Source organism: Pavona decussata, unplaced genomic scaffold (assembly GCF_977016875.1).
Source record: "Pavona decussata unplaced genomic scaffold, jaPavDecu1.1 SCAFFOLD_51, whole genome shotgun sequence".
Lineage (NCBI taxonomy): Eukaryota > Metazoa > Cnidaria > Anthozoa > Scleractinia > Agariciidae > Pavona > Pavona decussata.
In genome coordinates, this window is record NW_028145473.1 from 5,662,379 (window position 1) to 5,677,500 (window position 15,122).

Sequence of the window (15,122 nt, forward strand, 5' to 3'; positions counted from 1 at the left end):
GATATGTCCATTTATGTGGTTTCATAAACTGATCAATGTATAATGATTGTCCTTCTGAATTGAAAGTTATTCTTGGCACAACTAGTTGCATCCTCATTATCATAACACGGCACGCAGCCCCAGCTTGTCAAATAAGATTATTATCTGATTCAATTTGTAGATTTATTTCCAATTTTGTTGAAGGAAGAAGTTCATCTCGTAGTGCCTCAAAAAATGAATAACGATTAAGAGTAATTTCTGTTGTAACATCTGCTGATAAACCCAAAAGTGCTTTTCTTGCAGCAAACCCTTTATTGTAATTTGCCTGAGCAGGTCTTTCTTCAGCATGTCGTTTTGTATCCAAATAAAATAATTCATTTGTTGCAGTTGATTGAGCATAAACTGGGCTATATTCCAACAGATTCTTGATATTGACAGCTTGATTTGCATCGTTACAGTCATAAACTTTCCGACCATTTAGTTTAACATCGAAGTTGTTGATGAATGAATGAGATCCATTAACGATCCCATTGTGATCATCAGCCGCAATATTAGCGTTAGCCATTGTTTGTACTTTGAAGGTCATTGAGATTCTGGCATTATACCAGTCGAAAGGTGTTACCTCACCCGTGTTGTCAACCACAAACCTGTATCCAGTCTTCTTCTGAGATGCATCGTTAGCTGGAGCGGTAGTATTCAGTGGTGTTACAAGTTCGAAAAAGACATCTTCATAACGTTCTAAATATTTTGGATTCCTGAATGATTTCATTATACTATTATATTACACAATTTTCCTCATTCTGATTTTCCCACCAGATATTATCTGATTCACTCGATCTGCTATTTCCATATCAGAAAGTTGTTTTGTTACCTTTGGCTGAGTGGACACACTAGTAGGTGACAAAATTGAAGGTTGTTTTTACTCAATAACTGAACTATCTTATCTCCGGCTTTATTCCCAATATGCTCTCCAGTTTTTGTAACAGCCTTTGTAGCTGCTGTTTTAACTCCTTTTTTAGCTAATTCTTTGGTTGTTTTTCCGAATAATTTTGATGCAATTGATGTAAATATATTCCCACCAACAATTGATTCATCGTAAATATTCTTTCTAACATAACGACCCATTTCTGGGTCAAATCTTCTTTTGAATTCACTTTGTCTCATTATACAATTTCATTACACAAAACTTGAACGTAGAATTAAACTCATAAACCAATCTATATTATTTAAATCAATGGGTCTGTTTAATGCATCCGTTACCGTTATTCTGATTTCGGATATAATATTCTTTGATACTGGACTGAATAAAGCTCTTTTTGGCTCAAAAGTAAATGGAAATGATCTTCTTAAATTATCTGTTGGAATCATTATTAATGTATTTGTTAATACTCCATCGCTAATACTGTCAGTTATAAGATCACAATTTATGTTTATGACATCAATACTATTGGTTATATTTGGAAGTTTGCTGCTATATTCAGTCTGTGTTATTATTTTAGGCTCAAAACCGATCAGATCACCGAATTTTGAATTGGATATATCTAATCTCCATTTATTTCCAAGTTCGACAACGACACGATAACTTGATAAAACAAAATACAGTTTGACAGCCACACCATTGGCTGGTTTATCATCGTTTTGCTCAATGGCTTGTGTAATATAATTATTGAGATCATCATAACTGTACATACCATCAACAAATGTGATTGTTTCCCAATTGGCTCCACTATCTTTGGAGTATTTGATTTTATTATTGTTGTTTTTATTATTGATATTATGCCATGAATAAGTCATTGACACACGATTAACTGCTAGTTCATGTTTCATATTGCTGTCAAGATAAATTGGTGGATTAAACTTGATTGAAAAGTCTTCAGGCTGACTCCTACCTATTTTTTGACGATTAACGGATGATATCTTTATTTCTCGTTCTTGCATATATATCATTATAATACATAATTATTCAACAGCTCAATGAGTTGTTTATTGGAAATCGTACCTAGTTGATTCAATTTATGGGCAATCTGTGAAAATTCATTTTTAACGGAGTTATTCCCAGCTAAAATGGATCCGCCGAGAAGTTCCATTCTGTCAAGTAGGTCATTTATATTATTGAAATAGACAACTCCTGACCCTATTTTTTTGAACTTATTACTGGTTTTATGGATTGGAATTTCACTCAGTTGGTTTAATTCATTGAAAACCATTTTGGCTATATCACTGTATTTCTTTTTTGAATTGAATCTCTTTGTAAGGAGATCAATGGTGTCAAAATCAACCTTCTTATCAAGCACTTTTTGTCCATCTTTTGATGCAATAAGACGTAATTGTCCCATCAATTTGGGGATGTCAATCATGAGACCACCATACTGACCATATTGATTTATCTTATACGCATTCCGCTTTGGTTGTGTATGCAAGCCTTCACCACTGAGGGTTTTGAGACCTTCTGGTAAAATTATAATTCGATCTCTGTATTTTTGTAACGTTTTGATATCTTTGGTTAACATCTCGATTTCATCTTGATTTTTTTGTTTCAATTTTTTTGTTCTTGATAAACGACCTTTTTGTCGACCTAGATCCTTCAAGTCTTCACCGATTAATTCATAATAAGTTTCGAAATCTTCATCACCCTTTTTCATTTTTTCCAACAATGAACTAGGTGGAACTAGATCATATTTCTTTAAAATTTTAATCTCATCAGAAGTAAATCCTTCGTCTAAATTCGATTTGAAACCAGACGTCATCATTTCTGGTTTGTAACCGATTTGCATTTTTGTTGCTTGTTGTGGTTGTTTTGGTTGTGGTGGTTGAATTGCCGACATCTCAATGTTCTCCAGTCCTGATGTTATAGCTTTTTGGTTTTCCTGCAGCTGCTTGATCAATTTGTCTTGTTTGGCATCAATTGTTTGTTTTGTCTCTTCCTGAGCTTTAATTATTGGTTTGAACGTTTCTGATAAACCCTGTTGTAAATCTTGTTTATTATGCTTGTATTCCTTCAACGTGTCTCTTACCTCTTTAGTTAAAATTCCAGCCTTAATCTTGGCTTCAGATATTTGTTTTAATCTTTGTAAGTCCATTATACTATTCGCTTACATAAACTTATCTCAACTTATCTCAACTTATCTCAACTTATCTCAACTTATCTTTCAGAAATCATATACAAATCCATATTAATATTGTCTAATAAAATAGTATAATGGATATACCAAACTATGACAATGAAAATGAAAACAATAATTTCAAACGGCTTTATGGATTCATGCCAAATGATACATTTCAAATGCTTATCTGTGGTAATACTGGTTCGGGTAAAACTAACCTTCTTTATCACATGCTTATGAAACCATTACTCTACTATGATCAGATACATCTTTATGCAAAAAATCTAGAACAAGCAAAGTATAAAGATATGATTCAAAAGCTAAATGATATATCAAATAGTGTTGGTTATGATGTGATAGTTTATAGCAATGATCAGATAGTTCCAGTTGAGAATTTGATGGATGATGAATCACAAAAGATTGTCATATTCGATGACTTTATTTGTGATAAAAACCAAAAACCATTAATTGAATATTTTATTGGTGGTAGGCATAAAAACTGTTCTGTTATTTACCTTAGTCAATCATTTTACAAAACTCCAAAGGACATTCGTTTGAACTGCTCACATTTTTGTGTATATGACTTTCCAAGCAGCAATGAAAGAAACCTTATATCTCGTGAGTTAGGTGTTGATAAGGATAAATATATAAAATCAACTAAAGAACCATATTCTTTTCTCTATGTGGACAAACCTATGAAAGTTGTAAAAAGAAACTTTTACGGAACAGTCTAAACAATTAGTATAATGGGAATTTTCAATGATGAAACAACTTCTACAACAGGTTCTGGATCAATAGGACAACAAGGTCCTCAAGGACCTCCAGGCGTTGGTTTTATACTAACAGATAATGGTGATTATGACTTACAAAACAAAAAACTTGTTAATGTTAAACAAGGAGCTGATCCCAATGATGTTGTCACAAAGAGCCAAATACAATTGTTGGATAATGCTCCTGGTGATGTGCGAGCTAATAAAGCAGTAATTTACAGCAATACTGGCAGCGTTCATACCAATAGTATCTATCTACAAGATATACCAGACGGCGCTGGTAGCTCTAATGATGTTCGATTAATGACTGAGCATCAGTCTTATCAAAACATTCATCTTAATATACCAGATTTGAAAAACTTTGATGGTCATGGTGGACGAGCTAAAAGCGAAATAATGGTCACATCAACAGAACAACATATCACCGGACGGAAAACATTTTTTGATATTAATGTTTTAGAACCTGATAATGACAATCAAGCAGCAAATAAAAAGTACGTTGATGATTCTGTTAAAAAAATACCATCACCTGATTTAACTGGTTATGCTCAGGTGTCCGAGCTGAATCTCAAAGCTGATAAAAACTATGTTGACAATCGAGATACCTATGTTATCAATACTGTTTCAACTTTAGTTAATACCAATTTGAACACCACCCTGAGAATAGATGGGACCAATTCAATGACTGCTGATTTAAATTTGGATAATCATAATTTGATAAATGTTAAAGAGCCAACCAATGATAAAGACGGTGTAAATAAAAAGTATTTTGAAGATAAACTTGCTGAATCACATTTGATTAGCAGTCACAAAACAAACGAATTCAAATACCTGTATGACACAGATGAATCAGCTTCAGAATATAATATCAGGGTAAATGGGTTTGAAAACAATTTCAGAGAATCAGCTCACCAAAATAAGAAAGCATATGCTATCACAATGACTAAGGACTCTGGGTCTAATGATTATCGAAGTGGTATCTCATTCAACATTTATCCATTACCCATTGGTACGTTCACAATGATATTCGAGTATTATTTCCCTGAATCCACCAATGTATCATTGTTTACTGTTGGAACAACTGTCTATATTCACAAACAAGTCTACCGAGCATTCGACACGTACGGCAAACTTCTTGTTCAGATAAATAACAACAGCAAAAACACACCTGATCGTATAACATTGCAAATTCATGGTACAGCTGTAGTCCAGAACCCAGAAGGATACTTGGTTATTTACGGTATCAAAGGTTGGAGTGACAGTGTTGATCCAAGGGTTTATGATGGGTTGAAAAATGAGATGTACGCTGATATTAATATGAATAATAATAGAATCGTAAATTTGGCTGATCCTACAGATGATAAAGAAGCTGTAAATTTACAATTTCTACAGAAAAAAAATGGACCAGTTCGGATTTTCGGAGATGTTATACAAAATGGTTATTTCGTCACAAAAGGCGCTTATCTCAGATTCGATAAAAAAATATGGATCACAGATATAAGACTTATGAGAAGAACTTATGAAAGAGTCACAGATACAATTATTATAACACTTCTAAGTAATCAAAAAATAAATTATAACTTTGATTTTCAAGATGCTAACACAGTATGGATAACTGTAAATAGATTATTCGATACTATTGTTTCACTGCAATGTGCAAAATTAAGAAACATCTATTTTACTATTTATCACAAAGCAATATTAATATAATAATATCATATACAATGCCATATGTAGAAGATGAAAACGGAAATAAGTTTGAATATACAGTCAGACATGAAATGCAGCAAGATATCATATGGAAAGAACCAATTCACGTCAATGATGATGGTCACCTTGACACAGAAGACCGTCATCTGATTATCAAAGATGGAACACAACCAAATCATGCAATATCTCTGAGTCAACTCCAGAGCCACACAGAGGATACTATCAAACCACTGATTGACAATAGTATAAGACAATCTTTGGTGCAATTGGATTCTGACATCAAAGGACTATTGGAGAATATGATGCGTACTAAAGTAAAACCGTTAATAATCAGCACGATTAATGAAGCTCTTAAAAAATCATAAAATTTTGTATGGACAATAATTATAAAAGACTATGATTGATGCAACAGAGTTCAACCACGTCAGCAACACATTATCATCTGACCAAGTTGATGAATTGAAATCTTATTACAAAACATATCACAAAAAAATGTGGATTTACAAAAAAGCTTATAAATCCTATAGAAAATGGAAATTAATCGGTAACATCAGTTCTGCAATTATTGCTGCTGGTGGTATATCCAGTAGTTTACCCACTTCAGGCATATCTCTTGTTGCGGCTACTGCTGTTTCACTTTTTATTCAAATATATTTGAAGCATAAAAATCTTGACATTAAAACATATCAATGTCATTACGCCTTTCAAAGATATGGGCACTTGTTAATATCTATAAAAGAAATCCTTGGAAGTGGTGAATTTGATGATGATCTCCTGAAAAAACTAAAACATGCTGATGATTATATTTTAGACAACACACCGATTGTTGATAAACAAGCAAGGATGTATGATAAGTTATTTCACTGACCTATTTCACCACCAATCAAATCCAATACACTATTCCAATATTTTTTATAACTAGCCAATGTTCGGTCACTCTTAATACAAACAAGCGGACTGTGTTCTAATCCCATGGCGCTTAAAATTTGTTCTAATAAAAATTTTATACTGATAATACGTTTCCTTTTCCCATTAATATGGGGAAGAATTTTATTTATTTCGACGAAAATACGATGTATTTTTGCCCTCTGTTGATAATTAACACATATCACCGATGCTGCCAATAAATCATCGATTATATTTTCAAGATGATATTTTCGATTGTAAACGCTCTTTTTACGAAAGCGATAAAGATTCTCTCGGAAATTAACATATTCGTTTACTACTTTATAGCCAGCAACTTGCCCGCAATTTTTACAAACTGAATAACCTCTATCAAGAATTATATAAGCATTATCACAACAACATTTTTCGCGTTCGTTCAACTTACGATTTTCAAACTGCTCATGACAGAAAGGACAAGACTCTCCAAAATCCCTGAAACCTTCGTGTATTTCTGAATCACAATTCATTCTACTATACAATATATAATTGTACACGATATTGTTTAATACGTGTAAGAAACTCCATAACAAAAATATCCTTTGTCATGCAAAATGTGAAACTGTTTAAATATTAAACATTTTCAAACTCAAACTCATATTTTTGCACAAACTTTCTCAGTAAAGATCGTCAGTAAAAGTAAACTTTGCTGATAAAGTTTACTCATAAAGTTTACTTGTTTGATTGTGATTGGTTAAGAGAATCATATGACTGTCTCATAACCTTGAACACAATAGGCTAAGTTTAGGCGCAAGTGGGAAAGTCCCACTGCATTACATCATTTCCGAGAAAGTGAAACAGTATTTGGATAATGACGTTACTTTTTTTCTTACGCGTAAGAAACAAATTCACGTCGAAGAGACAAGCTATTGACAGTAAAGAATAAATTTTTCATTTAAGAATCCTTAATTAATCTTAAGGATTTTTCCATAAAACATTATTTCAAATACCTAAATTTGATAAAACATCATAACGACTATCTTCTTCATCACTAATTGGAACATAATAGTTTCTTCTAAAATGCTTTGCCTCTTTTCTATTAAAATGTATTTTTTTAAATTTATCATACGATATTGTATTTACTGGGAAAAAATATTTGTTTAATTTTGTGACAAAACTTTTACCATCATTAACACAATGATGACAAACTGGAAAATAATCATTTTTGTAATTTTTAAATATCCTATATATTCCATTATCTCTATTTTCAATATATTTATCTTTTTTACATTCAACTAATTGTATTTTTTTACAATTCACACATTCAAACATTTTTTCAATCAATTTCCGATTATATAAACAAAGCAAAATATAGTCATAATCAAGCATCAATTCATTATGATGCCAATAGTTTTTAATTTTTTTTTTAATTTGTTTAAATTCTTTATAAGATTCCATGCTTTCAGTAATATCTTCCCCTGATATCTCTTTCACATCTTCAATAAATTCTTTTTTAACATCATTTATACATCTCATAAAAGAATTTAAACGATTAACTAAGTGGTTTTTTAAAATAAATATATTATATTCACTCATTCAATATACTATATATAAGCGGTTTCTCTTTAAGCCTTTTTGATTTGACCTCGGGAAATTATTTGCTTTAAAATGCAATACTTTTGCTATTTGCAGGTTTGCGGTGTCCATGTTTTCGCTTGTAAATAAGTCTAAAATGCAATACTTTTGCTATTTACAAGTCTTTGGCGATCATGTTTTTGCTTATAAATAAGTCTAAATTTCAGCGCAATTTCTTAGCACAATTTTGGAAAATGCGCCTATACCATCATATCCTATACTACTCTAGAAGCGAAAATTGTCTTTAGGTAGTTATAAAATTTACCCTTTCAAACACGCGATTTCAAAGTTTGAGACTGCTGGGGTAAAAATTGCCGATTTTGTGAGCGCTCAAAGTTGGGCTATTTTGCCCTCAAAAATAGTATTCCAATCGCGCGGCCAAAATGCCAGGTGACAATAACCGCTGATGTCACGTTGGTGCCAAGAATTGCAACTCATCATGGCGGAAGAGAAGAAAGATAAGCGACAGCGAGGGCGATATTGCGTTGTTGGGGTCCGCAACAAAGAGAGTTGCCAGGATCGATCGTGCACAGAATCGCTAAACATGCTTTTCTCTTTCTACAATCCTCTTTGGCGGCACGAACAGAATGAGAGTAAACAACCTTTTGGGACAAAGGTGACGTCACAACTTGGAATTCAGCATAAAACTCGACCCAGTCCTCTGACCATTTTTGAGAGAAAAATATCCCAACTTTGAGCGTTCGTAAAATCCGCAATTGTTACCCCAGCACTCTAAAACTTCAAGGAATCATATATTTTAAAGCGGAAATTTTATAACTACACAAAAACAATTTTCGCTTCTTAGGCACTTTAAGCAGTTGCGAAAAGAATGCCTAGAACGGGACTGAGAAACGTATGGCACCTTGATACTGGTGCAGGATTCAATCAACTGAGCTCTCAAGCCAACTCTGAGCTTGGCATTTTGTTTGCGAGATTGTAATCCTCTACGGGTATATTATGAACTCACAAAATGACCAGCTCCTACTTGGCTTGAGGGCTCAATTGGTAGGGTACTGTACCGGCACTGTAGAGGTTAACACAGAGGTCTTTAGTTCAAACCCATTCCAGCCTGAATGTTTACTATTTTTGCAACTGCATAAATTTTCCACTTGTAACATCACAAGATAGACGCAGGATGACACCTTACAACTTCAACATACCACTAAATCTCTGGAATATTGACACAGCGGTTTCAAGCTACTTTAATTGGCATTACCTGTCATACAAAATGCGGACCTAATTTCAGCTCTGAGAAGAGGTTCAAGCCACTGTCTCTTTTGCTCTGCTGTTCCATATAAGTGAAGAACCTCCATATTACCGGTGTCTGCAATTAAAAAAACATCAGAAATCATGCAAGCAGAGAGGACAACCTTTCTATGTCTTTATGGCATCATTGTCTAGTTCAAATTATTGTACAATTATTGTTGCTTTGGGGATAGCTAAACACAAACGGAATTGGAATCCATAGCAGTGGTCTTTGGCTTTAGATCTTCAATAAAGGGCATTTCATAAATGCATCTAGTACATTCCAATGTGTATATAAAGCCTCAAGGCACTTTCCATAATTGTCAACAAGATGTAACTCGAAATTCGCCTTGAAATAGAAATACACTAAGTACTGACTTTGAACACACATAACGTTTGAGCCTTTTCCTAAAATTTACCTGCCAACAATTTACTATCATACCTAATTGTTCACTTGACTTGATGTTTCCATGGCAACAAGATTATGACGGCCATATTTTTTTTAATTTAACCGCTTTTTTAATCATTTTGGAAAAAAATTTAAATGTGTAGTTGTTAGTTTTATATCTTCATTGTAGTACCATTTTAGCATTTCTTATTGATTTTGATTATCTCTGAGACAGTTTGGATGGTTTTCTGAGGTTCTGACGAAATAAACAAATCCAAGACGGCGGATTCAAGATGGTGGCTGTGCAAGATCAATGACGTGATTCTGACATCATCACCATCAGTTTTTGTCACAGCTTGAATGCTGTTGACGTTACGAACAGGGGTGGGTGAGAGGTGGAGGGGTACCCAGGATCAGGAAGTGAAGGATTTTAAACAGGAATTTTTACAGCACCCTATTAAAATCCTTTTGGGTGTCACTACTATCCTGTGTAAGGTTTCTACCATGGAAAGAACATACCTTCAATCTAACTTCTCAAACTCATTAATAATTCATCAAGAGAAAACAAAGAAAATCACTACTGTAACCGTGGTTTGGATACCATAAAATTTTTGCCAACTTAAGCCTTGAATTTCTACAAGAATTATTGATCATTTGAGAAGTAATATCAAACACTCGAAAATGTTTTTCATCGGATATACAAACACCTCAAAGTCGTTTAAAAAACTCGGGTATGCCTCGTTTTTTCAACCTACTTCTCAGTGTTTGAATATCAGATGGAACACACCTTCTCGTGTTTGATATATTACTTCTTGACGTACCTGGAGCACCGCAGTTAAACACATCTGGAGCAAAAGAGCATCTGCCAGTAATCTCAGCTAAAAAAGCATAATCCAACTGACTCAGACCTGATTCACTTGGAAGAAACAGGTTCCACAATCCTTCTGATCGAGCTTTTTTCTAGATAATGTGATTAAACATTACATCTTAATAATTGACTTCCATGCAGGAAATTGAAACCATTTTCTGTGGGATGTTTCTGTGCAGTTTCAAAGCAATGGCAGGCGTTCCGCAAGTTCAGTAGAATAATACACCCACATTTCTTGCCCTGCTGCGAATATTAATCGTTTAAAGTTAAATGAAAAGAGCTGTTAGTGATTTTCTAACTACCAGATTGCGTGATGTACAACTGAGCAACAACATAACAGACTCAGCAGATTTTACCTACAGACAAAAGTGAAAGTTATTCAATAAATAAAAAATAAATGTAAGCTCACCATTAAATCCTCTAAGAACGGAGGAACGGTCCATTGTGTCGCAGGATTGGTAACATGCTGATAGTAAGCCTGATAAACAATGTTAATATTTCAAGGTAGTGGTAGTTGAGTATTAGTGCAGTTGTAGTAGATTTAAACAGTAGTAGGACGGGGAAGGTTAGCAGTTACAAGGTGGTTGACACTTATCAGAATTGAAGAAAATGGTTAAAACCGTTGAAATAACCCAAGAAAGCGGCTGAACCAATTGACAAAAGTCAACAAAACGGTTAAAACCATTGACAAAAGTCAAGAAAAAGGTTGGAACCATTCACAAATTTAATTTAACGATATAAACCATTCTATGGCTATAATTAAAGAAAACTGTAAGACCATTGAAAACGTCAAGAAAATGGTTGAAACCATTACCAAAAATAAATAAAACAGTGGAAACCATTAACAAAAGTTAAGAATATGGTTGAAACAAATGACAAAACCCAAGAAAACGCTTGAAACCATTCACAACACTAAATGTAACGGTTGCAACCATTGACAAAAGTAAAAACAAGGTTTAAACAATTGACAAAACTCGAGAAAATGATAGAAACCATTGAAAAGTCAAGAACACCATTGAAAACATAGACAAAAGTTAAGCAAGCTATTGACAAGTTTCAAAGTTTCATCAACAAAAACAAAGAAAACGGTTTAAATCATTGGGAAAGTAAAGGAAACGGTTAAAACCATAAACCAAATTCAAGAAAAGCATTGAAACCATAGACAAAAGTCAAGGAAATGGTTCAAGGTTTTGACAAATTTCAAGAAAACTACTGAAAATATTGACAAAATTTAAGAAAAAGCTTTAAGGTATTACAAAAATCAATTACATCATTAAAACCACTTGCAAACTTTAAAGAAATGGTTGAAACCGTTATGAAATGGTCGTAACTATGAACAAAATTCAAGTAGTAAATAGTCGAGACCATAGTAGTATGTGGCGGATGACTAGATAAATTTTATTTTATTCTTGAGGTAATGGCTTCCGGCCGTGTTGGTGCAAATGAGTTTAATGAGATGCAAACCATTGAGGAAACTTTGCCTCTCGTGGCAGTGTCTGTTGACAACATTGGCAAAGATGTCCCATACGCAAGGGCATGTGTACTTGACGTTGTCTCAAGCACAACCAATCAAGGGTATCAAGAAAAGTATTGAAAACACTGACACAAATTTAAAAAGTAAAGAAAACGGTTGAAACTAGTGAAAAACTAGTCAGTCCGAAGGGCAAGCTGTACTGTAAGTCATTCTAACTGTTATTTTTAGGTATTTGCGACATTGCCTGTAACTACATGCCAGATGAAGCCTTAAAACGTTAAGAACAACGTGTACCTGAACCTTTCAAACATACCGAGAGGTTATGACGAAATCTATAGTTAACCCAATTTTAAGTAAAGCCGCGTGGTTAGCCATACTTGTTAGACCACTAATCAAGATTTGCTGGTAAAATCCAAGTTCTAATAAAACAACGTTGACCATATTGATGTGACTTATGGAGTTAAATTTAGCTCAGTTTTCGATGGCTAAGACTTTGCTTAAATAATTTAAGTAGTCATGAACGTTAGCAGATATGTTACTTTTGACATGTACTAACTTTTTCAGCAGGGTACACGTGTTTTTCCATAAAGGCTTTCATTTTGTTGCACAGTTTCAGAGCTTTTACAGATGGTTGGAAGATGGAAACACTGTCAGATTGACTTGATGGAATGCTGTCACTTATCAAGCTTTCCCTATGATAAAGCAGAAGAATATAAAAATCCACTGACTTAATATGTAACTAGAACTCTACAGTTTGTCCCTGTTTGAACACTCAGCAGTACAAGGGAAGTCAAAACTGAGTGGTCTCAAATTCACATTTCTTTTAACAAAAGTGGACTTCAAAATCACTGGCCTATTCGTAGGTGTTCTGCACATGTTTATTCCTTTTAATCTTTAATCAATTAGCATATTTTCAATTAGCAAAGCTAATCCGGCAGCTCTAGCCTATTTAAATATCCGCATTCATAAACTGATTTTATCTTGATAGTGGAGTCAAGATGACTCCGAAACGTCGAGCCCTAAATCTCTCTGTAATTTTTGCATGTCTTTGCTTCAATGCAATGGGCTGTTATTACCCTTTGAGGAAACCAGCTGCACATGAAAAATAGCCAGTCAGAAACTAAGGAAAGTTGCCCATGTCTGTTAACTGTTGTCTGTTCACATTAATTGCTAACAATAATATCAGTCTGCAGGCTACTGGAGTGGATTACTGGAGCTGCTTACTCTAGTGGTCTTTTTTCCGCTTTGAATTACACAATCTCCCATTTGCCACCCACTAGAAGTTGATTGACACTCTTGACCATCTATTGTTAAGACTATACCAGACGTGGTATTAAACAACTTCAAAAATACAACGTACATGTGGTTTGGAGCTGACAGCTTCAGCTTATACATCAATTAATAGGTAGTAATTTCGTGAAGGTGATTGCAACAATTTACGTATGATTGTGTTGATGAATAATTAGCAATGATCAATGGAGTCTGTCAGCTAATTGATTTGAGTGTTCATCTTCAACAAACCAAGATCAAATGATCTTCGTGGTAAAAGAAAATGGTTAACAATCATCACACGATCAACTGTGAATTACACCCTTACCCATCTTGCAGGGTCAGACTCAATCCTGCTTCAGCCAGTGGCTCCACAACACTTCCAAATGAGGCAGCATTCTTAGCACTAGCATTACCCTGCAAGGCTCGTGCATAGATACCCTGGAAACCAATCATGTACTCACTGCAAACTACACTCCCTTGTATGTAAAAGTAACTCATTAAAAATGCAATTCTCAATTATTTCACCAAACACAAGTTACAAAAATTTGAAGAGAAAAGAATTAACTTGAGAGAAGGTGGCGAGGAAGCCATAAGAGAAACCATTGGCCTTATGAAGCACGGCTCATTGGCCAATCACTTACTTTTATAACAACATCATTTGTAATTAGGGCGCCACAGGCACCATTTTGTGGCCTGAACAAGCAGCTCATGTAGTAAGATAATAAAAATGTAACTCCACGCTACTTCAACTACGTCACGGTTATTCCAACTACTTCAAATTGTAAAATGTTGCCCAACAATCCTGGAACTAAATTGGTAGGGACGGCGAACGTTCAAATTAAGAAAGAAAATAAAAAACAATGATCGGGTGCTCATGCTCTCCACATAACATCGAGTTTGGCCATTTATAAGTTATTGTTTTGCACAGGGCGACTTAGAAATGTACCAGAATATAAAATGCATGAAAGTGCAGAGCAATTGATTATTCTTGTTAAACCTTTTGTTTTGTGGAATTCTCATTGCCGTCGCTGTCATTGTTGCTTAAGTTCCTTATTAAGAATGTGACCAAATGTATATACTAAACCTGAGCTATAGCTGCACATCTAAAAAACGACAGAGCAAGATAGAAGTTCCAGTGGCGACGAATTGATGTATGATTGATCAGTCCACGCTCTTTGCAGTAAGTGGAAACAAACTCCTTTTCCGATGGAATACCAGGGATTGAACTTCCTACAAAAGCAAGAAGGTACTGTCTGACAGTTGTTCTTACCACATTTTCGGACTGCTTAGGAGGGTAATTGCCAGTCAGAGTTAATTTAAAATTGATTGGGGCAGGAGATACTTTTAATAAGGGACTTCTTGAATTAATGGTAAAATTGTAATTATATTCACTCTGGCAAATTGGTAGCACCCCAACTTTAGACGATCAAAATTTACAGGGCCCCAATGAATATCACTTTCGTGATGTGGGCTCCCTGTATAAAGATTGTTATTATTATTGGTTTTGAAATAGAGTAAATACCATTTTGACCTATTTGAGCTTTGAGGGAATTTTAGAAGGCAACATGCAACATACTTCACTTAAAATCATGAAGAAAAACTTAGCATCATTCAAGGCATAGAATTGGAATTATGGAAAAGTGGAATTAACATGAAAATTTATGGAACCGTTTCCCTTAGACAGGATGAACATGGCAGGTTAAAAACGTTCACCTTACATGTATTTACAGGTTTTATAGTAATGACAGTGTATGGCTACTTGCAAACTGACTTAAGGGACAAAATGAGACAAGTC

General features: G+C 34.3%; 1 protein-coding gene across 1 annotated transcript in view; it reads right to left on the reverse strand.

Moving 5' to 3' along the window:
• The window catches only part of LOC146481233 (acyl-CoA dehydrogenase family member 11-like), a 47,191-nt gene that overhangs the window by 17,488 nt on the left and 14,581 nt on the right, over positions 1-15,122 (reverse strand). Inside the window, exons 8-13 of the mRNA XM_085108908.1 lie at positions 14,412-14,557; positions 13,653-13,765; positions 12,612-12,747; positions 10,991-11,059; positions 10,535-10,673; positions 9,297-9,404 (exon numbers count right to left, since the gene is read on the reverse strand). Coding sequence (XP_084965034.1) covers positions 9,297-9,404; positions 10,535-10,673; positions 10,991-11,059; positions 12,612-12,747; positions 13,653-13,765; positions 14,412-14,557 — 711 coding nt within the window. The remainder of the gene's footprint in view (positions 1-9,296; positions 9,405-10,534; positions 10,674-10,990; positions 11,060-12,611; positions 12,748-13,652; positions 13,766-14,411; positions 14,558-15,122) is intronic.